The 27,038-nt window shown below is 40.3% G+C and overlaps 2 protein-coding genes across 2 annotated transcripts in view; one reads left to right on the top strand and one right to left on the bottom strand.

Annotated features, from left to right (window-relative positions):
- The window catches only part of tfb1m (transcription factor B1, mitochondrial), a 54,670-nt gene that overhangs the window by 6,971 nt on the left and 20,661 nt on the right, over window positions 1-27,038 (top strand). The window lies entirely within an intron of this gene.
- LOC119774196 (claudin-20) lies at window positions 19,430-25,154 on the bottom strand. The gene is made up of 2 exons (XM_038271593.1): window positions 24,849-25,154; window positions 19,430-24,358 (listed from the first exon to the last, which is right to left on the bottom strand). The coding sequence occupies exon 2, from the start codon at window positions 24,218-24,220 to the stop codon at window positions 23,498-23,500; it is 723 nt and encodes a 240-aa protein (XP_038127521.1). The 5' UTR covers window positions 24,221-24,358; window positions 24,849-25,154; the 3' UTR covers window positions 19,430-23,497.

Raw genomic sequence — 27,038 nt, forward strand, 5'->3', positions numbered from 1 at the left:
ATGGCAGCAGCATAGTTGATATTTCTCTCCACAATGGTGTTACAGCCAAACAGGAACAGACGAGGCAAAGCTATTATGAGAAAAAGCAGAGAGAGCATAACATTAGAGATTGAACTAACAGATTCTGCAGAGTGGGAGAATCAAGATAGAATGAAGCAAAATTATGAAAAGGGGTCCCTATGTCCTCCAGAAGTCTAAGCCTATAGCAGCATAACTATAGAGATAGCTCATTATAACCTGAGCCACTCTAACTGTAAGCTTTATCTAAAGGGAAAGTTTTAGGCCTATGCTTAAAAGTAGACAGGGTGTCTGCCTCACGGACTAAAACTGGTAGTTGGTTCCACAGGAGAGGGGCCTGATAACTAAAAGATCTGCCTCCCATTCTACTTTTAGAAATTCTAGGAACCATAAGTAAACCTGCAGATTGAGAGTGAAGTGCTCTGTTAGGGACATAAGGAACAATCATACCTCTGATATAAGATGGAGCTTGGCCATTTAAGGCTTTATATGTGAAAAGGAGAATTTTAAATTCTATTCTGGATTTAACAGGAAGCCAATGAAGAGAAACCAGGATAGGAGAGATATGATCTCTCTTTTTATTCTGCATCATGTCAACCTCAACTGCAGTAAATTTCAGACCTCTAGGTATAACAGTGTAAGAGCTATGGGATTTTTAACTCAGTGTCTCCAAACCTCTCCAAATGTATGGAGAGATATTTGTGCCATCGGTTTGAGCGCGCAGGAACCAATCCGAGCGCGCAGTGAGACAACACGCGCGCGCGCAAAACCGGTCTGGCGCGCGCTCAACTCTGAAAAACCCTCTCAACACACTGTTCTCGCGCTCAGTTTCATCTCTGCGCGTGCTCGAATCCGTCTCTGCTCGCGCTTGCTCTCCTGCTCTCTCTCCGCGCTCAACACCAGCTGTGCGCTCGGCTGTTTCTCCGCTCGCTCGACTCTCTGCGCTCGCAACTTCAGCAATGTATGTAAATGAACCATACCATCAGCCAATCACACTCAGCTTCTTTTCATCCAATGAAAGCATTCCTTCCTTCTTCTTCTTTTCTATCATGGCGGTTCGCAAGCAACTTTAAGGTGCATACCGCCACCTACTGTTCATGAGTGTGTAGCAACATTGTTTTACATCTATTAAATTCTATTTTTTAATTTTGCATTCTGAAGATAACTAAATAATGCTTTCCTTAATCTATAAACATCCTTTATATTTCCTTTATTTCCCAATAATCCTTTAAGACTCCATTCTTGGCCTGTCATTTCAACTACTCTTCTCAATTTTTCCCTTTCAGGTTCATATGTTTTACAGTTCATTAATATGTAAGCATTCGTTCCAAATACTACATCCGGTTAGATGAAAAAAAAAAATAAATAAATAAATAAAAACACAATCAGGAAAATCAAACTACTCTTACAGTTATTTTGTCAACATTCCTAAGATAGTACTATAAAATATCTTGAATTATCTCAAATAAACTTCAGTAAAACAGTTATTAGATCATTGCCTCATCCATCTCTTTTACCTGCTATTGACATGGATTTAAATTTGCTGTTTTAAAAGAAAAATAAGGAGGATATTTCAGGTTCAAGTATGGTTCAACAGTATATAGATAATGTTTTGGATCATATTGGCCTTACTCTTAGCTTTTGTGGCGGGTGTTTCTTCTTTTTGTTGTTTTTTATGGAGGTTGGCAAACAACAATTACCGCCACCAACTGAAAAATCCTGTTTATCAAATTATTCTTTTTAATATATATAATAAAGTATAACCCTCTTATTTAGAGTCCATCTGTAAAAGGTCTTCTAAATAATAATTGTTAAATTTCAGATCAGGTCTGCTGTCTGAATAATTGCGTTTAAATTAATATAACAGTCGCTGATCTAAAATCAGAGCAAACTAAACTTCTTAATGGAACGATTTCTTCAATCCATTGTAAGGCCAATATGATCCAAAACATTTCTCCTTTGTAGGCTGAATTCCATCACTGATTCTTTTACCCGATTTAAAAATAAATTATGAAACTAAAACAAAACACCATTCCTAATATTGGAATATTTTGAAGCATCCATAAAAAATTTAACATATCCATAATATTTTTTATCTATATATTGTTGAACCATACTGGAACCTGAAATATCCTCCTTATTTTTCTTTTAAAACATCAAATTTAAATCCATGTCAATAGCAGGTAAAAGAGATGGATGAGGCAATGATCTAATAACTGTTTTACTGAAGTTTATTTGAGATAATTCAAGATATTTTATAGTACTATCTTAGGAATGTTGACAAAATAACTGTAAGAGTTGTTTGATTTTCCTGATTGTGTTTTTATTTATTTATGTATTTTTTTTCATCTAACCGGATGTAGTATTTGGAACGAATGCTTACATATTAATGAACTGTAAAACATATGAACCTGAAAGGGAAAAATTGAGAAGAGTAGTTGAAATGACAGGCCAAGAATGGAGTCTTAAAGGATTATTGGGAAATAAAGGAAATATAAAGGATGTTTATAGATTAAGGAAAGCATTATTTAGTTATCTTCAGAATGCAAAATAAAAAAATAGAATTTAATAGCTGTAAAACAATGTTGCTACACACTCATGAACAGTAGGTGGCGGTATGCACCTTAAAGTTGCTTGCGATCCGCCATGATAGAAAAGAAGAAGAAGGAAGGAATGCTTTCATTGGATGAAAAGAAGCTGGGTGTGATTGGCTGATGGTATGGTTCATTTACATACATTGCTGAAGTTGCGAGCGCAGAGAGTCGAGCGAGCGGAGAAACAGCTGAGCGCACAGCTGGTGTTGAGCGCGGAGAGAGAGCAGGTCGAGCGAGCGCGAGCAGAGACGGATTCGAGCACGCGCAGAGATGAAACTGAGCGCGAGAACAGTGTGTTGAGAGGGTTTTTCAGAGTTGAGCGCGCGCCAGACCGGTTTTGCGCGCGCGCGTGTTGTCTCACTGCGCGCTCGGATTGGTTCCTGCGCGCTCAAACCGATGGCACAAATATCTCTCCATACAAATGTGCTAAATTATTCCAAATTGTGCTTATTGCTTTAACACAACAAATTTACCCCCCCAAAAAAAATCAAACTGAAGCATTTTTTCAATTTTTTCCTAACTTTTCATGTAATTTTCTAACAGTTACTAATGTGTCTGTGTGCCGTTTACAAAGGCAATCGGATGGATGTTAATGCTACGTTCAGACCCCAAGCAGCAGGAGCAGCAAAACCGCGCGTGCTGCTTCATTTTTGATGCTTGTGCAAGTTTAGTTCTGACGCGCTGCTGAAGCATCTCTGCTGCTCTAGCTGCGCGGGGGGAAAGTGGTTCTGATGCGGGTTGGGCGGAGCTACCCTATCATTTCTGATCATAGTGATCTGCATCAATATGATCACTTTTTCGACCGCGCAGCTAGAGCAGCAAGATGCTTCAGCCGTGCATCAGAAGTAAACTTGTGCAAGCATGAAAAATGAAGCAGCATCCACGTTTTTGCTTCTCTTGCTGCTTGCGGTGTGAAAGTAGCATTAGAGGTTAATCAGAAGAGGTCCGGTCTGTTTAACAGGCCAGCCAATCAAATGACGTCCTGTCAGCTCAAACATTTTTGGATTTCCTTTTTTTTCTGATGGACAGCAGTGCATTCTTGAGCTCATGCATAATTTGAAGGTGAAACTGAAGTAAAATGTCTTTTCTATCCCGGTTTGAGAGCTGGCAGCTGGCGGATTTCTCGCCTCCGGTGACACTTGGTTCTCCTCATCTGGTCCTACGTTCCCCTGTCAGAGCCCCTTATCTCGTCCCCATTACTCTCTCCTCCCTCTCCACTTTGTGCTTTTAGGCTTCATCCGGGTTTAAATCACTGTTTTCTGTCTCTGGACTCCTTCTGGGTTGTAATGATGCCTGGTGGGTATTTGAGATGTGGCACAACGTAATGAGAGCCTTGTTCTTTTTTTAGCGCCCAATATCTCCGTCTTTATCTTTCCACCCACGCAGATCTCTCATTGGGAGAAGAAAGACAATCCGGCTTATGTAACATGAGACTTTTTCTTTTAATCAGTGGGTGAGGAATTTTTTTTTCTACAACTAGGGAACCCATTAAGAAAATACAAATATTCATGTCAATGAATGAGAAGTTCCACTGAGATATTTGGAATAATAGAAAAAAAACCTTTGGAGGAGCTCATGGGGCTCTTCAATGACGTAGAAAAGACTTGGCACAAGTAAAACCATGTTATTATTTTCTTGGATTAAGAGGAAAGCTGTCAGATGGTCCCTCAAAGATGTGGAAGTTCTTTAGGAGACCTACTTAAGGTAAATATTTAATCTCCTGCAAGGAGTAAAATGCAGCAGAGTGAAGGAGCACAGCACTGATTGTTCATTCTCTTAGAAGAGATTCCAATGATTATTTCATCACCCTCTGCTGTCTCTTTCCTCCGTTTGTTCTCTCTTGAGCCTCTCGTTTTTCTGTTTTTGTCACTGCAGCTCAACGGGTCTGGAGCACGCTTGTTGGCTCTTTGAAATATTTACTCAGGCTTACATGTATGCATGCACATGATTACTAGTGCACATATATTGTTTTTAAATCCTTTTGTGTTTTTAGTCATGCTTGTTTCGACTGAGATCCAATTTAGTTTGAGTTTAGTTTTTTGTGTTTTTTTCTGTCTGTATGTAAATAATTTTAAAGGAAAGCATGGTGAAAATCAAAGACTGATTCTCTCTTGGCAGCAAAGATAGCATCCGTTGTTTGACTTGAGGCTCAGAGTTATTTGAAGACAAGAGTTTTTATATTTTCTGCATTATACCACATTACAACCACAATGTCGGATGGATTTTATTGGGATTTTATATAAAGAACTAACATTGAAGTAGTTCAAGATTGTGAGCTGGTTTGTAAACGATGCTTGGTTTACAATATGTTTCCTAAGGATAACTTTAATGACTAAACAGCATTAGGAAAACAGGAACACAGATTACAGGTTGCGTAGAAGGTTGAGGAGATGTTTAAGGGAAAAGTCTGGTGAGATTCAGAATTCAAACTTCTGAAAGTACTTTAAATATGAAATCATTACATACTGTTCAATAAATGATGTGTGTTTTTAATTCAGAGTAATTTTCATTTGAATGTGCTTTAACTGGAGGCAGCCATGTTTGTCAAAGAGCACTGCTGCCACCTACAGGTTTGTGACGTCACAGTGCGGTATTGGCTGTTGATCAAGTCCCAGTGCTGTATCTGGTGTTTGTCACAACGCGCTATTATCAATGTCATCTTGAAAACATTCTTCTTCCAAATGTTGGCTACATATTACATGTTTTTTCTATGGCCAGAAGTTCGATGGCAATCCAACGATGAACCCATCCGTGGAGGATCATGAATCAGAAAGGCTAAATAACAAATTTCTTTTTCACTTTTACCCAATGTATTACAACATCCAGCTGCCATGCACGTGGGCATTGTCAGTTTAACTATAGCTCTGGTGAATTTCAATGGTTAAGTCCTTTGGAAATCTTCAATAATTGTTGATTGCAGATGTGTCTAATAGTTCCCATAGATTTTGCCTGTAAAGCGGGGAGAATGGCGCTGGGCTTACCGCACAGATGTCAAGAGTGAGGTGTTACTATATTAGGGGAAAAAATGGCCGCTCCGTCTCGATCACACAGTGATCGAGACGAAACTTATTGTTTTAATTTTTTTTCTGATTAACGCTACATTCATTAAATCACCGTAAGCGTATTAGTTTTAGGTATAAATAATGATCCATTGATTATTCCTTAAAGTCCGGACTTCTCTTTTAATTCGGAGTCGTGCTACTAAACTTTATCCATACAGTTGAACATATACAAAATGTTGGTACCCATCATTGATCAAAGAAAAAATCACTTTGGGCACAGAAATAACTTCAATCTGACAAGTAATTATAGATAATAGATAATGGTCTATTAAAATAAACAAATGAAAGTCAGTTATTACCTTTCAACTAATGGAAGGATTTACAAAAAATACAATAAACCCGTGAAATGGGCCTTAGGAAAAAGAAAATACAAAAAAATGTTCCAGCTCTTCTGGAGAGTGCAAGTGACTAGGTTTACTTTCCAGGACAGTGAACTTCAGACAAAGATACTATACAATGAAAGGAGTAGTTCATAAATATATATATATATATATATATATATATATATATATATATATATATATATATATATATATATATATATATATATATATATATATATATATATATATATATATATATATATATATATATATATATGCACTAATTGACTAAGGCAAAGGAGCTCAAGTACTATTTGTATTAATGTAATGGGTGATCATGCAGTGCTTTCCTACTTATTTCTATTTTTCTGTTTCGGTTATAGTTTTTGTTGAGGATAAAGAAAAACAAACTTGGTCTGGGTTCCTTTTAAGAATGTTTTTTGCAGCCAGTTTGCTTTTTTATTTTTTATGCAAACTGCTAAAATGTTAATAACGGCCCTTAAGCTCCACAGATGAAAGCCCAGTTCTTATGATCTCTAAGAAATGTCTATTTAAAAGAATATAAGTTTGACTCTGCTCTGATGTGTTTACTATGCATGCATGCTTGCAATAGCCAGTTTTTGCCAGACCCCTTCCTCTATTTCCACTAAATGTTTCAATGGTTTTTGGTCAAATTGATATTAGACCAGATTATGACTTTTTTAAGAAGAGACTTCCTCCTCTAAATGCAGTTTCTAATATTATAGTCCTCTCAATGGCACCCAAGCCTCCTCTTTAATATTACAGCATGTCGTATAATTCTTTGGTGTCCTATAGCTCTGTATTGTTTACTGCCACACACCAAAGTAATTATGTTGAATATTGAGAACAGTAAACATGTCCTGCCTGGTTTATGGAACAACATTACACGTTCCAAGAAGTGAACTGATAAGGCCAGAACCTTAGAACCCTTAGAAGAGTTGACCTTAAGACATTAAGGTGAAGCCAGCCACGCCGCATCAAGCAGACTGGCTCTGTCCATCAGGGAGAACCAGAGAGGATAGTGGGCTGTGTACCTTGAGGCAAAGAGGCCCACTCCTTCCCTGATTCCCCAGATACTTTTTGCCATGTCCTGGCGAAGGAGCATCAACTCCCCAAATAGGCTCCAGGCATGCCAGCAGACACATTCTGCAGGCCGTGGGTGTTGGCTGCCCTGAGGCTGGCAGAATGTGGAGCTACCCCAGCCTCTGTGACCTTGTTGCTCCTCTGTTATTCTAATGAAAGAAAACTGTGTTGTAGCCTATGTGTTTGTTCTGCAACCCTGGAAGAAAAGCCCAATGTACCAGTCACACTGCTAGCATTTACAGGTTATTGCTGTGCTCCTGGCTTTTGCATAACAGCCCATAGGGCAGGAACATTTCCTAGCATCTGTCCAACAGGCAGGCGGCAGCACACTACCGGTAGAAAGCACTAGAAAGGTGCAGGCTGGACTTTTGAGCAGGCGGGCAAGAGCCATTCCAAGCCACAGACACTGGCTCCTCCCCATAGGCATCGCACCATGAATCCTGAAACCCTAAGTCTCAGCTCTGGAAAATCCATCCTCCTCTCTGGAAGAGGACACCTGAAGCTGCTACTGAAAAATAATCCTCATTCCTACCTCCATCTCCATGGCTTTGAAACTAGTCTTTAGTTTAATACTGCTCACAAACTGCCAAATGGCTGCTGATTGGACCGGACCGGGCATGCAACCGGTCCGGGAACTCCGGCGGCCGGGGTCGGGGGATGCTTGTGCATGGTTGTGTATGTTCAAAAATATCGCTTGCTGAAACTGTTTTTCCAAGATCTCCTACAGCACCTTTAAGGGGGGAACCAAATCGTTTTGCATTTTCTGTAGCTATCTCTGTAGATTACCCACAATGCAGCCATTTATTGTATATCCAAGAAGTAAATTGAATGTGCAGTTTATTATTTGGAATTTCAAGATCAGGTCCCAAGTTATCTAATTGCATATGCATTTTTAGATTTTTTTTCCTTTGCTTGGTTCTTCAGTAGCTTATCTACTATCCTGCATTCAGCAGCACAATTCTTTAAAGAGTGGCTCACAGATTGTTGCATGTTATACTTGTGCTCATAGAGGTGTATTTAAAGAAATTAGTAAGTGGTTAAGAACGGTGTAATCAAACCAACAATGAGTCATAAAAAGTTACTTAAATGGCTACCAAATGGCTCAGCCTAGAGGGAAAAAATAGCCTGAGCTGAAGGAGGGAAGGAGGACAGATGTTTGATTGGCCAGCTGATTAGAACGTAGAGAAGCGGTCAGGTACGACCTAATGAGAGGATAAACGTTGGATCTATTCTACATCGGCGGCTCATAGATTCCTAATTAATAAGGGCTTAGGAGATAGACCCTTATCCTGTCCGTTTGTCCCTGTCGCTTATAGTGCAGTGCTCTTTTTATGTCACAATAAGCAAAATAAAGATTTTTTAACATGTTCCAGGAAGCAACTAAGTGTTGTTTAAAGGGTCTTGAGGATGTGCTCTGTCACAAAATCAAACCTCCTTCTTCTCATAAGTCATTCTACTTGTTCTAAATTCTCAGCCAATGTATTTAGTTCACATCCCTTAACTTTATCTGCTTATGTCTGAACTTTTTTTTAGGGGTAAAGTTACTTTTTAGATGTGACTTAATTCATCATGTCTTATTTGTTTTAGTGTCAGATATTAAGAACTTATTGAGTGCATACTGCCACAAGGCATCTTCATTTTGAGTGTAAAAGTCTGGCCCTGCAGAATCGTCCTTCAGGAAAGATTTGATTTTGTCTCAATAAGCCTTTTTGTAAATGCATTCCCTGGCTGCTTTGCATGGTGGCAGAATTGGAAAATAAAGGTATGTCTGCTAAATGAAAATCTTCAAATTAGATAATCTGTTACATAAACCTGCTGTCTCTAGGGCTAAATACTGTGCAGATTGGTATTCATTGAAGAAGGTGAGAAAGAAAGCAAGATATTGTATGAAATCATAAACCTTAAATAAGCCAATAAACCCTTCTCATTGCCTAGCAAAGGATTTCCCCATTTTATTGTGGTGCATCCACAATCTTCAACATATTTCATGAGGATTTGATGCATTAGCCTAGAACATTGTCATGCGGTACAAGATAAAGGGTCATGGGGGCTAAGACCTCTCTTAAAGGCACGGTACACTAAGAACAGTTGAGTGGTTAATCGGAAAGCAAACATTTCACCACAAAAGATAAATAGCTAAACTTCAAAGTACATTGGTACTTTGTCCCATTTACCCTAACACCCCTAAATAAAAGCTTTACACATCTATTTACAGGAAAACAACTATGCTACATTCACACCATATGCAATTCGAGCAGCAGAAGCAGCCAGTTTACATGCAAAGTCTATGGTTGATGCGCATCAAAATGTCCTGCAGCGCTTCTTGAGCAGCAGGAGCAGCACATCTTGACGCAGCTAAAGCAGTGCCTCATGAGCTTCTGAGCATCTTAGTCGCTTAACACGCTTTACAAGCAGCAGATGCTGGATTTGGAAAAATAAATTTTTTCTGCTTGACGTGCCACAACAACCAATCAGAGAAGCTGATCCGGGAGCTGGCAGGGAGAGAGAGACAGCGCTGGTGATGCAGAGCACTATGATCACTCCTCTGAAACAGTTTATCAACACCTAAAATAACTTAAAATATCAAATTCTGCTAGCAAAACATGCTGATGCTTGCAAATTGTACCACATACCTGAAAAAAGCTAAAGTCTACTTCCAGCCGCCATGAACTGTAGGGGAAAACCTCCTGTTAAACCTACAAGAGGCGACCTACCCTTGGACAGCTGCTTCTAGATTCCCAGTGACGGTACACCACCAGTATGTGAGGGTCTGAGCAGCTCCGGCAGCGAAAAAATATTTTAAGGAAGAATCGTTTTCTTGATTAACTGACTGCACAGACAATGAAGCTTACCAAAAACATATCATAATTCCTTTAATCACTCATCAGACCAAATATTGCACAGAAACTCTGCCATTGAACGCAGGAGCATCACATGTATCATATGCATCTGTACACACTTTACTGGACGTCTAACCTTAATGTGTACAAGCATAAAAAATTATGCTCAAATCAAGTTCGGTGTGAACTTGGCTTTAGAAATTCTTTGCCCAGTGTTTCCATACAAAATAAAAGTTTAGTGACATTTAATAGATGGCATCTGTGTTTTTATGGTCGTTGTCCTACAGGTAGAACTTATGTCTCAATCTCAGGTAGGGGTGTACTGATTTATCGGCTGGCTGATCAGTCGGCCTCAATTTTCATAGTTTTGGGAGATCGGTGATCAGATGCTACCAAGATATGAAACCAGTCTCTTCCACCAATCTGATCTACCTCTTTAAAGGTCGGAAAAGCAATTCAATTTAGTTTATTTATATAGCGCCAATTCACAACACGTCATCTTAAGGCACTTTACAGAGACAATTCAAAACCAGTTGATTGTACAGACTCATTGACTCAAATGCAATCCCTCACACCAAACATGCTTATAGCGACAATGGAGATGAAAATCTCCCTAAAAACAGGACGAAACCCCCAGCAGGACCATGCTCAGTGTGAGCGGCCATCTGCCGAGGCCGACTTGGGTTCAAGGAGACAGAAGCAGACATTACTGAAAGAAGCAGAGATACAAAGGAACTTGTCAATCAGCTCCACACGGGGCTCCGTCCAGGAAACACACTGCCAGGCAAACAAGCTCCGAGCCAGCTCCCACGCCCCACTCGCTGTCAATGCCTTAAACTTTAATTTATATTTAAGAGCAGTTATTTCAGACATCTTTATAGTTCCATGGGCAATAATTGTTTTTTACAGTAAGATAAGATTGAAATATTTTGTGATTTTTATAACAACTCACATGGATAGTTGTATAAAGAAATATGCATCGGTGAAAATGAGAATCACCATGTCAGGCTTTGTTAAGATGGGGAATCGGTGATCGGCCAGAAACCTGTAATCTCAGGTCTTTTGTAGCCTCAGCGAAGTTCTTTATCCAGTATAAAGCTCCAGTTTTTCTCTTATATATAACCAGATTCACTATCCCTGCGCTAGAAAAGCCTCCTATCAGCCTGATGTTGCTGCCGCCATCATGTTTCACCTTTCAAATGTGTGTTCAGGGTGATGAGTTGTGTAAGTTCTTATCTGAAAACTTTGGTAAAGGTCCTCAGTCATCCAGTACAAGATGAATCCAAAAAAGTAAAAAAAAAAATGAAACAACTGGACATCAGTTCTTGTTGTTGAAGATGTTTTGCTCTTTATCTAAATGTTCTGAATCTTCTAAATTCAGAACACTGAGTTAGAAGTTCCAAGCTCTAGGCTGTATTGAAAGAGGCGTCCTAGACCTCTGAATTTCACACGCAGATTAGACTCTCCAAGGACACAAACCTATTTTAATTGCCTGCAGGAAGGAGTGAATTGGTTTGAACCTAACTTGTCAAATGGCTTGAGGCAGAATTTTATGTACATTTTGTGTGCAAGTCAGAGAGTTTTATTTTGGTCTCATCTGACTATTTATAGGAGAAAACATTGTTTCTTCAACTTAAGTATCCACTTTTCAGATTAAGCCTAATGATACAGATCTTATGTTTATGGTTTTAAAATGACAAAATGTGGAAAAAGTTTAAGATTTATGACTGCACTGCATGAGTTAAAAGAATTAAGGGGAAGGAAAAAAAACTTGGATGTGATTAGTGTGATAAAACGAATTCAGAAAGAGGGTTGTTCATCCACACCAGTACAGAACAGCAGAAGACGGATTGGTGACTGAGATGGATCTGAAGGGAAAGTGAGGCGTACCTCCAGCAGATGGTTGTCTGCGCCCGCTCTGAGTAATGGCTGCATCAGCCGTCACCCACAAGCTAACGAGAGGAGAGCCCTACAGGTGTTCGCCTTGTACGCGGTCGTTTACCAAGAGCACGAGCCAGATGAGCTGAGCCTAAATTGGATTTGGTAATGCTGCATTGAGTATCTATAATACAATTGAAGATGAGTTAAGCTCTGCAGAGACCTGCATGTGGATCTCCAGCTTTAATTTTAGTAGACTGTTTATTTTTCTTTTTAAAAGAATCGATATTTCAAATTGGAGAAAATGTTTTAACATTTTTGAGCCCTTCTAACTCAGGCCAGTAAAACCCTGTCACAGTGATGGATCTCTTCTCCATGACCTTATGCAGCCCACTGGCAGAAAGAACAGAGGTGAAAAATATCATTGAGGAACTAGACTGCTTTTTCACTTCCTGCCACACTTCTTACTGTTCATTTACCTCTATTCATATCTCGTAAATGGGGTCAAATGTGTATCTAGACTGTGAAGGGAAGATATTTCAATAACTACTGCCAGAGGGGAAAATACTTAGACTTAGACTTAGACTTCTTTATTTGTCATTTTGTATGCACAGGGTGCATACAGAACGAAATTGCGTTACATACAGCTTATGAACGTTGCATTGATATTTCACAATGGCACGAGTTATAGAAAAATACAAAAAGTGCAGCAGTGGTCAAAGTGTGAACAGTGCAGAGGATAAGAGACAGTGTGCAAGTTGCAGTGGTTCAGTGCAAAATGGCATTTGTGCAAAAAAATGCGTTATTGAAAAATACAATGAGATGAACAATTTAAAGGGCTAAAAGTTAAAAGTTCAGCAGCATTTGATGCTGGGACTGGGTCTCAAAACGTTACAGGCCAAGGGTAAAGTAGACCTAAAAATACTTCTCCTCTATATCTCTTAGGAAACAAAATGCAAAGGTTGGCAGTGCTGGTTTATGACCTCTCCTGAGACTCTTCTCCTAATGAACCATGCAGTTTGCTCAGGGTTGGTTCTCGATTTAGGAAATTAAGCTCTGTTTCATTATTGATCATGCAGGTATGTGGAGAATTATTTTAAAGATGCAGACAAGCATCAGTGCTTTAAAACATTGTTAAGAAATTAAGTCATTAATTCTGCATTCTGCAGCTCCTTTTGTTGGACCCCAAGGTTTTCTCAGACAAGGGAGATGTATTCCTTCCAGCAAATTGTGGGATGTTATGGGATTTACTCTTACTGGAATAAGCCCGAAAAACCTCCAGAGGTTTGTGTCCAGGAGGCATGCTCATCACATAATAAAAAAACAGACTACCAACACTTTATCCTTCTCCTTATAGTGGGTATGATGGATGTTAAATTAAACAGCCTCAAACGCCTCCTGCCAATTCAGGGGTGTTGCACTGAGTTGCATTTAGCCATCCTCTCTCATTTTAGCTGTTTGTGTCTGGATCCTTGATCTTTAATTTAGAAACTAAAATAACAAACCTTGAAGCTAACACTAATTCAAAACCCAAAGAAAGCAGCTAACTTTTGTCAGAGCAGGCTTGGACTGGTAATCTGTAATACCAGGCATTTCCCCGGTGGGCCGGTCCTAATTTCTGCGTGCGAGGGCGGCCCACCCTAAATCATACCGGCCCCAACACTTACTCTCCAGCCGAAGCACCTACCTGTGACAGTAAATAACTGAAGGAGCTCCAGAAGTAATACAACGTTAACTACCTAAATGATGCATGCAGTATATTCAGCCCTTCCTTGTCATGCACAAACTGTAAAATCCTTGCAACAAACTAAATTATAATGAAACTAAAATGCTTTCTTTAAACCAAACTACGATGTTCCTTTTATATTTGGCGAATTTATGTTCGAATATTTTGCAAAAATATGTTGTGATGCATGATGGGGTTATGCATCTGTTTACATTATTCCATTTCATTGCCCACATGCCACCTAGACTCGCAGTGTATTTTTACACACCGCTAAGGTTTCATGTTTCCATTCTCGATGAACTGCCTGTGTGCCTCTATATTGTAATGTTTTATGTTGGTGTTTTTACAACACTCTGGCTTACGTTGTAGACCTAGTATGTGTGATTGGGGTCCATAAATGGGCCGGTGCAGATTGAAAAAAATGTCTGGGCCGAAAATCTTTCCCAGTCCGAGCCTGTGTCAGAGCAAGACTCCATGGCCTCAGATTCAGAGTTGGGATAACTCTCAGGCACGTGGCCTTCTACTTTGGAACCTACCACTTCAGGTCATTGCTTTAAAGAAAGTCCGGTCAGCAAGGAATAATCAATGGATCATTATCTATACCTAAAACTAATATGTTCGCGGTGATTTGATGAATTTAGCATTAATCAGTAAAAAAATGAAAGCAATAATTTTCATTTCGATCACTGAGTCTGGGAGCGGCCATTTTTGCCCAAATATAGTAACACCTCACTCCTGAAATCTTCCGGCTATGACATCACGGTGTGGTAAACCTAGCGCCATTCGCCCTGCTTTATAAGCAAAATCAGTGGGAACTACCAGACACATCTGCAACCAGCAACAATTATTGAAGATTTCCAGAGGATTTCACCATTGAAATTCACCAGAGCTATAGTTAAACTGACAATGCCCACGTTCATGGCAGTTAGATGCTGAAATACATCGAGTAAAAGGGGAAAAAAAATGGTTATTTCACCTTTCCGATTCCTGATTGTCCACTAACAGATTTGTTGTTGGATTGCCAACTTGAAGAGGGATGATTTGTCATTAAACTTCTGGCCAGAGAAAAAACACGTAATATTTAGCCAACATTTGGAAGAAGAATGTTTTCAAGATGACTTGGATAATAGTGCGTCGTGACAAACACCAGATACAGCACTGGGACTTGATCAACAGCCGATACCGCACCGTGACTTCAGAAAAAAAAAAAGTACTTTCAGAAGTTTGAATTCTGAATGTGACAGGACTTTTACTTTAAAACACATCAAAACTATGAAGCAGAGATGTGTCTCCAAATTTCACATCTCTTCACCAACAAGGAACCAAAATACATTCTCAAAATGGTGAAAAACCTTTGAAAGATTTAGCTGAACCCTCATATTGAAACTACATTTAAGTAATGAAATCCATTATTTCTACATGTTAGGATGGACTAAGGATGAGTGGGATTGGTAGGAACTTTGATGAGGTTTATATAATAAACGTATAAAGGGCAGTGCATTATCCTTTTGTTGAACCAAATATTGATTAGAAAGTAGCAAAGCTTCTACACCCTTCAAGCTTTTAGCCTCTTCCACCTGCATCCTGCAGAAATCCTTACTGCCAAACTCGCTGCCCTGGGCTCATAGCGGAGATATTGAAAGTTCTTCTTTGAACTATCAGCCTGTATTGTTTTCCTACAAGCTCTGCTCTTGTCATCTCGGTAGCTTTTTACTGCCTTTGTCAGCAGTTTACTGCTCAGCCAAGGTCGTTGCTATTATTCCAGCTGATTCGCATGAACGTCAGAACTACAACAGGTCTGCCATGATAAAGAAAGGTCATTTCCCCACCCTGCATCGATGGCGGCTTTTATATCTCCAGTATGAATCTTTTGGACCATAACCGCATCACAGTACAAAAAAGGTGCACATTGGGGGTGTTAACCCTGTGCTGCCATTAGTAATCAATTTATTTGTTGGAATAAGGGTGTGTTCTAACTTGCTTCTGTCAGCCTAAAGGCAAAATACTTGACTAAGTCAGAAAGGTCACCAAATTATGAAAGCATTAAAGTCATAGGGTGATCATATTTAAATGTCAAAACATTCTGGCTTAAACATGTATATAAATATACTCTTTATCAGTAATTTCCCATTGGAAACATACTAACACTAAGTTGCTAACTGGTTAGCAAGATGCTTCCGAGAAAACCGGCCACAATCAAACTTGCTTGCGAACCTTCCACCACAACAATCCCGCCCCCTTGATCATCGACCAATCGCATTTACTTTATTCACTCATGTAAAGTGGGGCAACACTCGGGAGATTTCGGAAATGCAACAGTTGGAACAGCCACTTCCTTATGACTTTAACAATGTTGACGGTAATGTTGAAGGTATAAAGCCGGGCATACACTGTTCGATTTTTTTTGCCCTTTTCGGGCCGATCTTCCAGTCGTGCAAGAATTTTTTGATCAGGCCGACTTTCAGCCTGACCGGGCGTCATGTAGTGTACAGGGGGTGTAGAAGCCAGTATGTATAAACACTTAAAAAAGGAAGGAAATGATGTGTGTATGGGCGTGTGCTTCATCGGAAAAGGCAAATCCGTTTTGACCGCTTGGCCGGGAAACACTGTCAACCCCTCAGATGGCCGTTTTTATCATTTTTTGTTTTCGTAAGCAAGCAACAATGGGAATAAATCAGTTTTTTACTGCAAGAACAGCGTCTGGACACTTCCTGTTTACCACCTCACCCTGGCAAATGCACGTCAACCGTAAGATTCTGATTTAAAAACACTCCAGTGGCTTTAAGCGTCAGCTTAGCCCCTACAGGGGGTAACGAGGGACCTCTCACGACCACCTCCCCATCAAGAAATGTAAGGTCGGGGAAAAAATGTTTTTGAAATTCAGTCGGTCGTCGTAAGGTGGTCGTGGGAAAATCGCTCAGTGGTCATGCGCAAACAAGGATTCTTCTACTTTCTCCTCCTGCTTTCAGGACAAAATTACAAAAATTGCTGCGTGTTTCACTAGTGAGCTTCATATTCCTTTTCTATTCGTTTGGCTTCCAGTTAGACGACTCCAGGTAGCAGCATCTCACTGCAGAGCTGAGTCCGATGTGGTTTTTAGACGTACAGTGTGAGCAGGTAGATCGCATCAGAGCGATGGATCGCACAGTGTGAGAACATGCATTGTGAGCTTTGAACACTTAAACCCTGTGGTTTCGTCATATTGTGTGAGCTGTAGCTGCATGCAACGATTGAAAAAATTGTACATTGTATGCCCGGCTTAAGTAGTCCCTGCCTAAAACACACCAGCGCTCATCTTCCCTCTCACTTTTGTCCAAAGCTAACTTCCCAAATCTTTCCTAGTGAAAACTGTGGGGGGAATCCTTTGATGGGAAATGTAGGTTATATACACATAGAAAAGATCCTATGAGCACTTCCCCAAGAGAAGAGCGGATGTATGATGCACAGCCTTGTTGCATAAGCATGCGGAGTGGATGCATGAGAAAAAGATCCTTTTAATAATCCATGGTATTTTCTCACTTGGTGACTAATGAGGAGACTCCAATCAACACTACATTCAAACTAATTTAGTATTAACTCCATGTGAAGTTTTCAGGCTGCAGGAATTAAAGTTCTAAGTCTGCATGTCTAAAGCAGCCTCTGTTATACGCTTTAACTATCAGAAGTAATAATAATTTAGTAGCTCTTCCTCTTATGTTTAGACCAGTCTTTATTGTTATTACTCTGAAATATGGCAACAGAATTTTGACCCATATTACTTGATGATATCCAGTTAAATTGGTTTAAAAATTACCCCTTTTTTTTCCTCGCTTTATTAATTTTTAACACAACCTTTGTTGCTACATTTTAAAGTAGATTTCAATGAGAACTATTCTTTTCATTGTACTTAGAAGCACTTCCATAAGAATCAGATGTTTTTTTCCACATCTGACCAGAGCAGCTTTTCTCACATTTGCTTGTTCTCTGCTTGGCTTGTGGAAAACCTCTCATCTAGGAGCTTTTGTCTTTGGCATGTTTCTGCCTAAGCCACATTTGTGGCTAGGGATTAGTTTCCTTGTCAGACTTTCTCCCACCTCAGCTTTTGGTCTCTGCAGCTCCTTAGAGATACTGTTATTACCTTAGAGCGGGTGTATGCAAACGTTAAGCACTGTTGACACATTTGTAACTCACATTGTGTGTGTAACAGGCCACAATACACACACTTTATTGTTATTAGTCGTGCAGATTTTTGTTAATTAATTGAACTTTACGAGAAATCTACCTCTGCATTTAACCCATCCCCTTGGGAACAGCGGGCTGCCATCGTGGGACGTCCTGGGAGCTATTGGGGGTTAAGGGTCTTACTCAAAGACCCAGAGTGGCAGTCTGTGGGACTCAAACCCAGAACCCTAGGATTCCATTAGGGCATCTCCCAATGAAAATCCTTAAAAAATACATTTATTTCTTGATACAATAAAATACAAATAAATATAAGGGAATTGAATACTAAGATTCAATTTACTAACTCTTGAGTTTTAAATTCGGAAAAATGGTGAAGTCTCTGCTGATTAGCTATGAAAAATAAATGTTAAGTTTTCGATCAGTTCTTGAACATTTTCTTTTTAAGTGTCACTCCTGTTTTTTCTTGTAAATCATGCTATAAAGTTTCAAATTCATTTATACAATATATACTGACAAAGTTGTAGCCGCTGCCTGCATAACAGTTTTACTAGCACTTTGTAAAGTCAGTTACCCATGGAGTAATTATGCAGTACACAGAGTAAGTTGTTGTTTCTTTCCCCCCAACATAGCTTATGTTTTCAGTAAACTCATTACTTTGGTCCGATTAAGCAGTCGGTCCAGATAATAGCCATTCCCTCCAACTCCGAGGGGGGTTGTGTGTAATTGTTTCACTCTTGTATTAGCTAATGCCATCATTTTTAACCAAGCAGTAAACGGAAAGCCTTTGGAGAATAATAAGGAAACCCTGCCCACAGTTAAATTTTATCAATGTCCTTTTCAGTTAAATTTATAGTGCAGTAATGTTTTGATGTAAAACCGGCTTCCTGTTTGATGTTAATCTTTTGGCACAGAAGCTGAAACCTTATGATCAAAAAACACAAATGGCACCAAAGCTGCTTTCACAAAATAGTTTTATTGGTAAAAAATAGAACTACTTGCACAAGCACATTAAGACAACTGTATCAGAACTTGTGAACTGCTCATCATCACAAATATGTTCCAGCAAAGTAAGTAGTGCTAACGCATTCACAAAACTAAGCTGCAGGTATCAAATAAATCCAACATCTCGGTACAGTATACGCAGAAGAGCTGTAACTTGTAGACTTTAAAGACCTAGTCACATTGCACTCTGGCTCTTTATAAGCAAATAAAATTGCGTGCTGATGATTAAGCTGCAGAGCCACTGAAAAAGAGAAATCTCTAGCTGGTATTTCCCTGCTGTACTCCATCAGGCAGAAATTGCTCACTTTTCTTCTGTCCAGAGTGCCCACTTATGCTATGTGTTCGTACTGGTCCAGAGAGGCTGGAATGCTTGTTTATTTGAACCAAACTGCCTTTAAATAGTAACACAAATTAAAAGTGCACTGAGTAGTCTTCTTATAAAGAAGATATGGTGTGAAAATGGTGTTTTTATCTTTGACTGAAACAGTCTGAAGGATAAAAAAAATCCTCCAATCAATTAAATAAATAAAAAAATCCTGTAAAATCAGACACTTGTGTACAGTTTTTACAGACCATCATTTTTCTGCCTTAAGTTTCCTCGAAAAACAAAATTCATACCCCATGAGCTCATTCAAATTTCTATGCATTATTGGACATTGTGATAAAATAACGTACGTGGTTACAAAACAAATTAGATTTGGAAAAATCTCATACACAGTGCGTTACAACTGCTGAACAACCTTAGAATGGCTTTATTGAACGCATGACTAACATTTTCAGATTTTCCCAGCTGAGCTGTGGATTTCTACAGCTCCTCCATTACCATGAACCTGATGGCTGCTTTTTAAATTAATGCTTGGTAGGAAAACAGAAGAAGTTATGGGCAGCTATTGGTAAATATTATTTAAAAAAATATTGATTATAATAAGAGCTGTGTCTAAAAAAAAAAAAAAAAAAAAGGATTTTCAAACTCATATTAATTTATTTAAACAAAGATCCTTTTTCTAAAAATGTTTTCCTCTGTCCTTATGGCCGCCGTTAACTATCATTACTTTTATTTGCTGCTAAACAAAAATATAAAACTAGAATCAATATTTTGCATAACTTAACAGTCCTGTAATTCTGCTAACAGCTAAAAATGTGTTTTTATGGATGTCTTTTCATGGATTGCATGAAAATAATTGATATTAAATCTTGAATTGAAAACAAATCAATACGCAGCCCATATCAAAACTAAATTATTGCATCCATTCAATTGTTATATTGTGCATAATGATATTGCAGCGATGTTTCATAACTGTGCAGCTCGAATGCTTTCCTTCCCCAGCTGGTTGGACTAAGTGTCTTTGGGCCTGATCTTCAGAGGGTTTGCGTGTCTTAAAACAGTTGCAAACATGTTTGCACCAACAGTGCAAATATACAAAGAAGCAGACAGCATCTGCAAATTTAATTTGCCGTGTGCCGTCATTGATTTGCAGATCATATTATAATGACCAAACTGCAAATTAATGGGTGGAGGATATAGAAATGTAAACATTTAACATTAGGTCACATGCAAGGTCATTTTCCAAATTGGGAACTCAACTGCAACTGCAGTTTTTGCCACATTATTAGTAAGTCAAGTGCCAACTGACAGGCAAAAATATCTGCAGTCGTGGTTGCTACAAAGGAGGCCAGAGGATGAAAAGATATCCTCAGTACATGTAATAACAACAATAGAATAATATTAATAAAGAAGGAACATCTACACAGGCCGTCAGAAATTAATGTTGGGCTATGTTTATAAAAAACGACGTGCACTATAAATATTATATAGTTTCATCATTATTGTAAATATTTATCATTATTATCTCCATCTCCATGGCTTTGAACCTCATCTTTCTTTTATAGCCGATCTGAAAGTAGAACATGCAATCTGCTTATTTTAATCAACCAAAACGGTTTGCATTTATTAAATATGCAGCAATCTTTGTAGATCACCTGCCACATGGCTGCTTATTGCATGTACTAAAAACAACTCCATGTGCAATTTAGCAGCTCTTATTTGTAACCTTTGAGGATCAGGCATATGTGTCCTAATTCTTGGCACGCTTGCAGTTGTTTCAAATGCTTTTCATTTTGACATGATGGTGTGAACAGTGTTCTTTGACGTATTTGAAGCTTTGGTTATTCCATGGGGTATAACCTGACACGGCTTTAAAAGCCTTAACAACTTTATTCCTGTGTGTTTTTCCTCGTATTAATGATTCTGTTTGATTCGAACGTTCTCCAAAAAACCTCACAGAAGAGCAGCATTTATAGTGAGATTAAACCACACATTGGTTCTAATGACTAAATCTGAAGACGGTTATCTGGCTTTTATTTAGGGGTATCAAAATATGAGATACAGATTCGCACAACCTTTAAGATATTTTAAGCAACCTATTTGAAAAGCCTAAATCATTTTATTTCAACTTCACATCTCACATTGTTTTTTGTTCTAATAAATTACACAGAAGTTTATGATTATATTTAGGAGGGGTATGAATACTTTTTACGAGACGATGTATTTATTTAGGGCTCAGACTCTGGAGTCCTGCTGTGCTTTGAGGAGTAATGAGGATTTGAAATAACCCTCGGAAGCTGCAAAGGACTGTACACAAGCATCTAATCTGGCAGAAGAAATCCCAAACCCATAAAGCATTTTTCAGATGTAAAATTCATAGAAAAATAAAGGACAAAAGAAAAACTCCAGGTAATATTAAAATTTGTCATCATGAAACCATTTGGCACATTCTCAAACACATAATGTGTCGGTATTAGCTGATGACATGGCACATTCTTTACTAGTTTTATTGCATTTATCAGTAGTGGTGCCTGGCCAGCTCTGAGTCGTGCCAGTTTTGGCTCTGCAGGGCTACCAAGTTTGCCAGCAGTGCCCTCGGAGGCGCCTGTGGTGTTTCTGGCAGCTGCCTGCAGGTGGCAGACTGGGCTCAGCCATCTGCTCTCCCCCAGGAAGCTGCATGTTTATGAGAGAAAAGGAGAGACTGCAGTTCTATACATCCATGCCTGCTTCATGCACAAACTCAATATTCCTCCTCTGGGAGTCGAAGTGTAGACTTTCTTTGTAATATAGCCATGAAAGTAGTGCTCCAACTGTCACATGAGTAGGTAGATGTGGGCGAGCGAGAAGAGTTGTGTTTATTTGAGCCTGGTGTGGATGTGCGTTTGAGGAGGACACGCTTTCAGCATGCATCAGCGTTCTCTCGTCAGGGATCACATCCATGTGACGGCTGACACAAACAGGCCAGGATGAATGAGTCGGAAAGGGAGGGGGAAAGGAGCCACCGGTTGGGACCCAAGGAATGGTGGGGTTAGTAGGATAATGAAGTGGACGCAGTATAAAACAGAGCTTTCCAGGTGAAGACTGGTAACATATGCGCACTGCTGCTGACGCACTCAAAAAACAAGTCACATATGGAGAATGACTCAAAGCTTTTTTAGTCGTCTGCCGCACAGCTATCCACTTAGGAGCCTATCATTCTCTTCTTCTGCAATTATGCTCCTGTGATGCTTGACCATTGAATTTCTGTTTTAATAATGAGGGAATGGTCAAAATTGGTTGCAGGGAAGAATTTCTTCTGTAAGGTGGGGTGTGGGGTTAAAGGCATGAAAGGATGCCCCTTTTCAAAGAGCTCCTGCGACTGGCTGATAATAAAGATGTTTAAAGGGGAAATCTGTCTCCATGGCAGTAAAGAGGCAGTAGACGGGAGTGAAAAACACACATGAAAAGCCCCTGAATGTTTATTGTGCACAGAAATGGCACACAAAAGCATGCGTGGTGTGGGTGTAAATGTCCACAATGGATTGTTGAATGGGAACGCCGCAACTTATACACACAAGTGGATTGTGTCTGGATGGGTGATGTGAAAGTGTCCACTCTACTAAAGCACAGAACAGGCTTCCTGCTAAATTTCTCTCCCTTCCTCTCATATTTCCACCTGCCGTGCGAAGCGCACGTCTCGTTCGTTCAACGCAGCCCCGTCGCCCCGCGTCGTCTCCTCCTGACAGTCGTCTTTGAAAACTTCCAGCAGGGTTAATGTTTCTACAGCTTTGTTTTCAGGCACAAGCATTGTGTGGTTCAGTCGTTCTACCAGGCATTCCAGTGTATCAATACACAAACAGGCTCCACACAGCATGCTTTAGAGGCAAAAATATCAACATCCTTCTAGAAACTAACAAAAATATCACCTTTTTAATTTAAATCGATTCAAGGTTGCATTCTAGCAGATATGTATAAAATTAAATAAATAAAATGGCTTGCTATGGAAGGGGTTTTACCTTCTGTTCTCTGGTTTTATATTGCCTATTTACTCAAATAAGGGGAGGGAGGAGGGTATCGGTAAGAAGGATTGTAAATAGCAGCTAAATGATTGCTTATTTTCTTTCTATTCAAAGCTTTGGTGAGGAGGGGGTGAAATCTACACTCTCGGCTTCTTTATTTTGCGTAATCCATTCCCCAGGGAGCTTTTTCTTGATTTACTGATGAAGAATCTGGGAGCGTCCTTCACTCCTGCAGCATGAATCCAGCCTCCTTACACATCAGCTCTGTTTCTTTCCAAGCTCCTGCTCAAGGTTTACCTCCACAGCTTGTGCTTTCAAAACAGACTAAAAGGAGACACAAATGAATTCAAAATTGTTGCCCTCCTCTCGTTGCTTCTCCTCCTCAGTTTGGAGCACAGCCCGATGTACAGCATTAACCATGATGATTTTCCCCCTCAGGCATGCCTCCCTGTAGCTGCTACTTTTATTACACGTAGTCCTGCAGACTGTAGCCAGTCTTGTTGTCTAAGGGGGAGAGGGAGCAGTACTGGTGCTGGAGCTCCTGCTGGAGAAGCTGTTGCTGCTGCTGTTGGAGGAGCAGTTTGTCCGGTGGAGGAAGCAGAACCAGGTCCTGAGGGCCGTGCCTCTTCCCCGAGCAAGACATGCAGAATACGGACCCCCCAACAAAGAGGAAACCTGCTGATACAAAGGCGACGTACACAGCACCCCCAGGCTCAAACTTATTGCTCTCTGGCACGCTGGAGTCCAAGAAGTTTGTGATGACTTCCTTGGTAAACCAAGAAGCAGGCACCAGACACAGAAAGCCAGCAGTGACGAAGCAGCCCCCACTGGCAATGGCGGCATGTCGCTTGGAGCGCCGTCCGCCTCCCCATCGAGTACATTTCAGTCCTAGAGAAGCAAGGCAGAGGCCCATGGCAGCCAGCACACAGCAGAGCACCATGGTGGTGCGAGCAGTCTGCAAGTACGCAGGAAGGGAAAGCACGGAATATTTGAGCGTGCAGCTGAACATGCCAGTGCTGTACCAGGTGCAGTCCATCCACAGCCCCTGCATCTGGGAAATAGCTGTGATGATGTTGGGGCCCACATCTGCACTGACCTTCCAGTTGGGCAGCAGGGTGGCCACCATGGCACCCATGATGCCCAGCAATGCTAGGACAAATCCAAATATCTGCATGCGAGTGGATGCCATACTCCTTTTTGACTCGGTGCTGCTGCCTCAGCCGTTGTTCTCTTAAGGCAGCATCCACCCGGGGCGCCGGCCAGACTGTCGAGCCCTCTCCCCGGCTGCCTCTCTTCACCTCACTTCTCCAGGTGCAGCTCCACTGGACTGTAGGCAGAGAAAACAAAATGAGGATCCGAATTTCATCATACCTCAGTTCTCATCTCATTTAGAGACTTTTATTTTATGGGTGGAAACAAAGGATGGTGGGGTGGGGTGGGGGTGCTGCTGCCATTGGATGACAGTAAGTAATCAAAACACTGGACTCTGCTGAACGTTCTCGTCTCCTAACATTCAACACAGCCTCATAGTGAGGAGAGTGAGGGAGCAGTGGGGGTATTTGCATTGTAATCGCTATGTGGACTTAAAGCTGCAGCGTCCTCACATCAGTTTTAATATCTGTACTTTTTTCTCTGAAAGCTGGTTTTCTCAAGGTGATATGATGAATGAAACCTTTTTATATCTGTTTTTATTTATGAAAACCTAACTTAATTTTATGTATTCGTTTAAAAATATCTTCTGACTCTGTTGGTTTTTGTTTTCTAATTGTTATTGTTTTGTTTTTATCCACTGATGCCATGTTGCAATAATTCCTTACCTCGGCTGGTGCAGAGCTGAAGCCGACGCGTCACGTTTTTAGCAGCAATCCCCGTAAAGTCGCGCTGAAACACTGCGGGCTGTAAAGGTGAGGGGGCGAGCAGGACTGATCCGTCCGGACCACCGATCCATTCAAGCCATCCATTTCCCTAGCAACAGCGTGGGAGAGACCACACAGGCTCGGCCGAAGCCTGTGAGAAAGTGACCGTAGCTCCTCCGCCGCTTCTCCTCTCCTCCTCCTCCTCTCCTTTCTCTCTCTGCCGGTTTGTGTGTGTGAGTGTGAGAGAGAGAGACGGAGTGAGAGGGAGGGAGGGAGCACGGTCTGCCTCACAACTTCATCAGTGATTACTCAGCAATGCGCCCTAATCACTACACGCAGCGCGTGAGCCGCGTCTCAAAGCGATTAACTACTGCTTCACTTTAACCGTTTTACAACAAATATCCAAACGCAGCCGCTGCTCCTAATCCTTCATTCTTTAAATTTTTTAGTCCTATTTACAATTGTTAAACCACACACAATAATATCCAAACACTTGAACCGAAATTCTGCACATGAAAGCAGCCGTTTTAAAATGATCTATACCAGGGATAACCAATTAAAAATCAGTGCGATCCAAACAAAGAAAGTCATCAACCAGTAAAGGTCCAGAGATATTTTTAATAATAATTTGTTACTTTAAACAGAATTCAACACTGAAATAAAATGAGGTTTTTATGCCTCAATGTTATACATTGAACTAATATATATATATATATATATATATATATATATATATATATATATATATATATATATATATATATATATATATATATATATATATACAGTGTATATGTAAAAAATAGAAAATTTTTCCATTTTAAAATCTAAAGTATTTTTTTGAAGTAGACAACAACAATCATTCAGTTTGGTATTTAGACAATTTACTGATTCAGATATTCTATTAAACACCTGAACTGACTGTTTGTTTTTGTTTTTTTCTTTTTTTATGGCTAAATGAGAGAAGTGGGCTTTAGGCTGCCCTGCGACTTTAAAGTCGTGGGGAAGTCGTATTTAAATGTCAAATCATTCTGGCTAAAACATGTATATAAATAGATTCTTTATCAGACTATACACTCACCGGCCACTTTATTAGGTACACCTGTCCAACTGCTCGTTAACACTAAATTTCTAAGCAGCCAATCACATGGCGGCAACTCAGTGCATTTAGGCATGTAGACATGGTCAAGACAATCTCCTGCAGTTCAAACCGAGCATCAGTATGGGGAAGAAAGGTGATTTGAGTGACTTTGAACGTGGCATGATTGTTGGTCCCAGAAGGGCTTGTCTGAGTATTTCAGAAACTGCTGATCTACTGGGATTTTCACGCACAACCATCTCTAGGGTTTACAGAGAATGGTCCGGAAAAGAAAAAACATCCAGTGAGCGGCAGTTCTGTGGGCGGAAATGCCTTGTTGATGCCAGAGGTCAGAGGAGAATGGCCAGACTGGTTCGAGCTGATAGAAGGGCAACAGTGACTCAAATAACCATCCGTTACAACCAAGGTGGACAGAAGAGCATCTCTGAACGCACAGTACGTCGAACTTTGAGGCAGATGGGCTACAGCAGCAGAAGACCACACCGGGTGCCAATCCTTTCAGCTAAGAACAGGAAACTGAGGCTACAATTTGCACAAGCTCATCGAAATTGGTCAATAGAAGATTGGAAAAACGTTGCCTGGTCTGATGAGTCTCGATTTCTGCTGCGACATTCGGATGGTAGGGTCAGAATTTGGCGTCTACAACATGAAAGCATGGATCCATCCTGCCTTGTATCAACGGTTCAGGCTGGTGGTGGTGGTGTCATGGTGTGGAGAATATTTTCTTGGCACTCTTTGGGCCCCTTGGTACCAATTGAGCATCGTTGCAACGCCACAGCCTTTCTGAGTATTGTCGCTGACCATGTCCATCCCTTTATGACCACAATGTACCCAACTTCTGATGGCTACTTTCAGCAGGATAACGCGCCATGTCATAAAGCTGGAATCATCTCAGGCTGGTTTCTTGAACATGACAATGAGTTCACTGTACTCAAATGGCCTCCACAGTCACCAGATCTCAATCCAATAGAGCATCTTTGGGATGTGGTGGAACGGGAGATTCGCATCATGGATGTGCAGCCGACAAATCTGCGGCAACTGTGTGACGCCAT

The sequence above is a fragment of the Cyprinodon tularosa genome, unplaced genomic scaffold (genome assembly GCF_016077235.1).
Source record: "Cyprinodon tularosa strain WSP-4 unplaced genomic scaffold, ASM1607723v1 ctg80, whole genome shotgun sequence".
In the NCBI taxonomy this organism is placed as follows: domain Eukaryota; kingdom Metazoa; phylum Chordata; class Actinopteri; order Cyprinodontiformes; family Cyprinodontidae; genus Cyprinodon; species Cyprinodon tularosa.

Coding starts and splice junctions, on each gene's coding strand:
- LOC119774196 (XM_038271593.1), bottom strand. CDS start 24,220: ATGGCATCCACTCGCATGCAGATATTTGGATTTGTCCTAGCATTGCTG.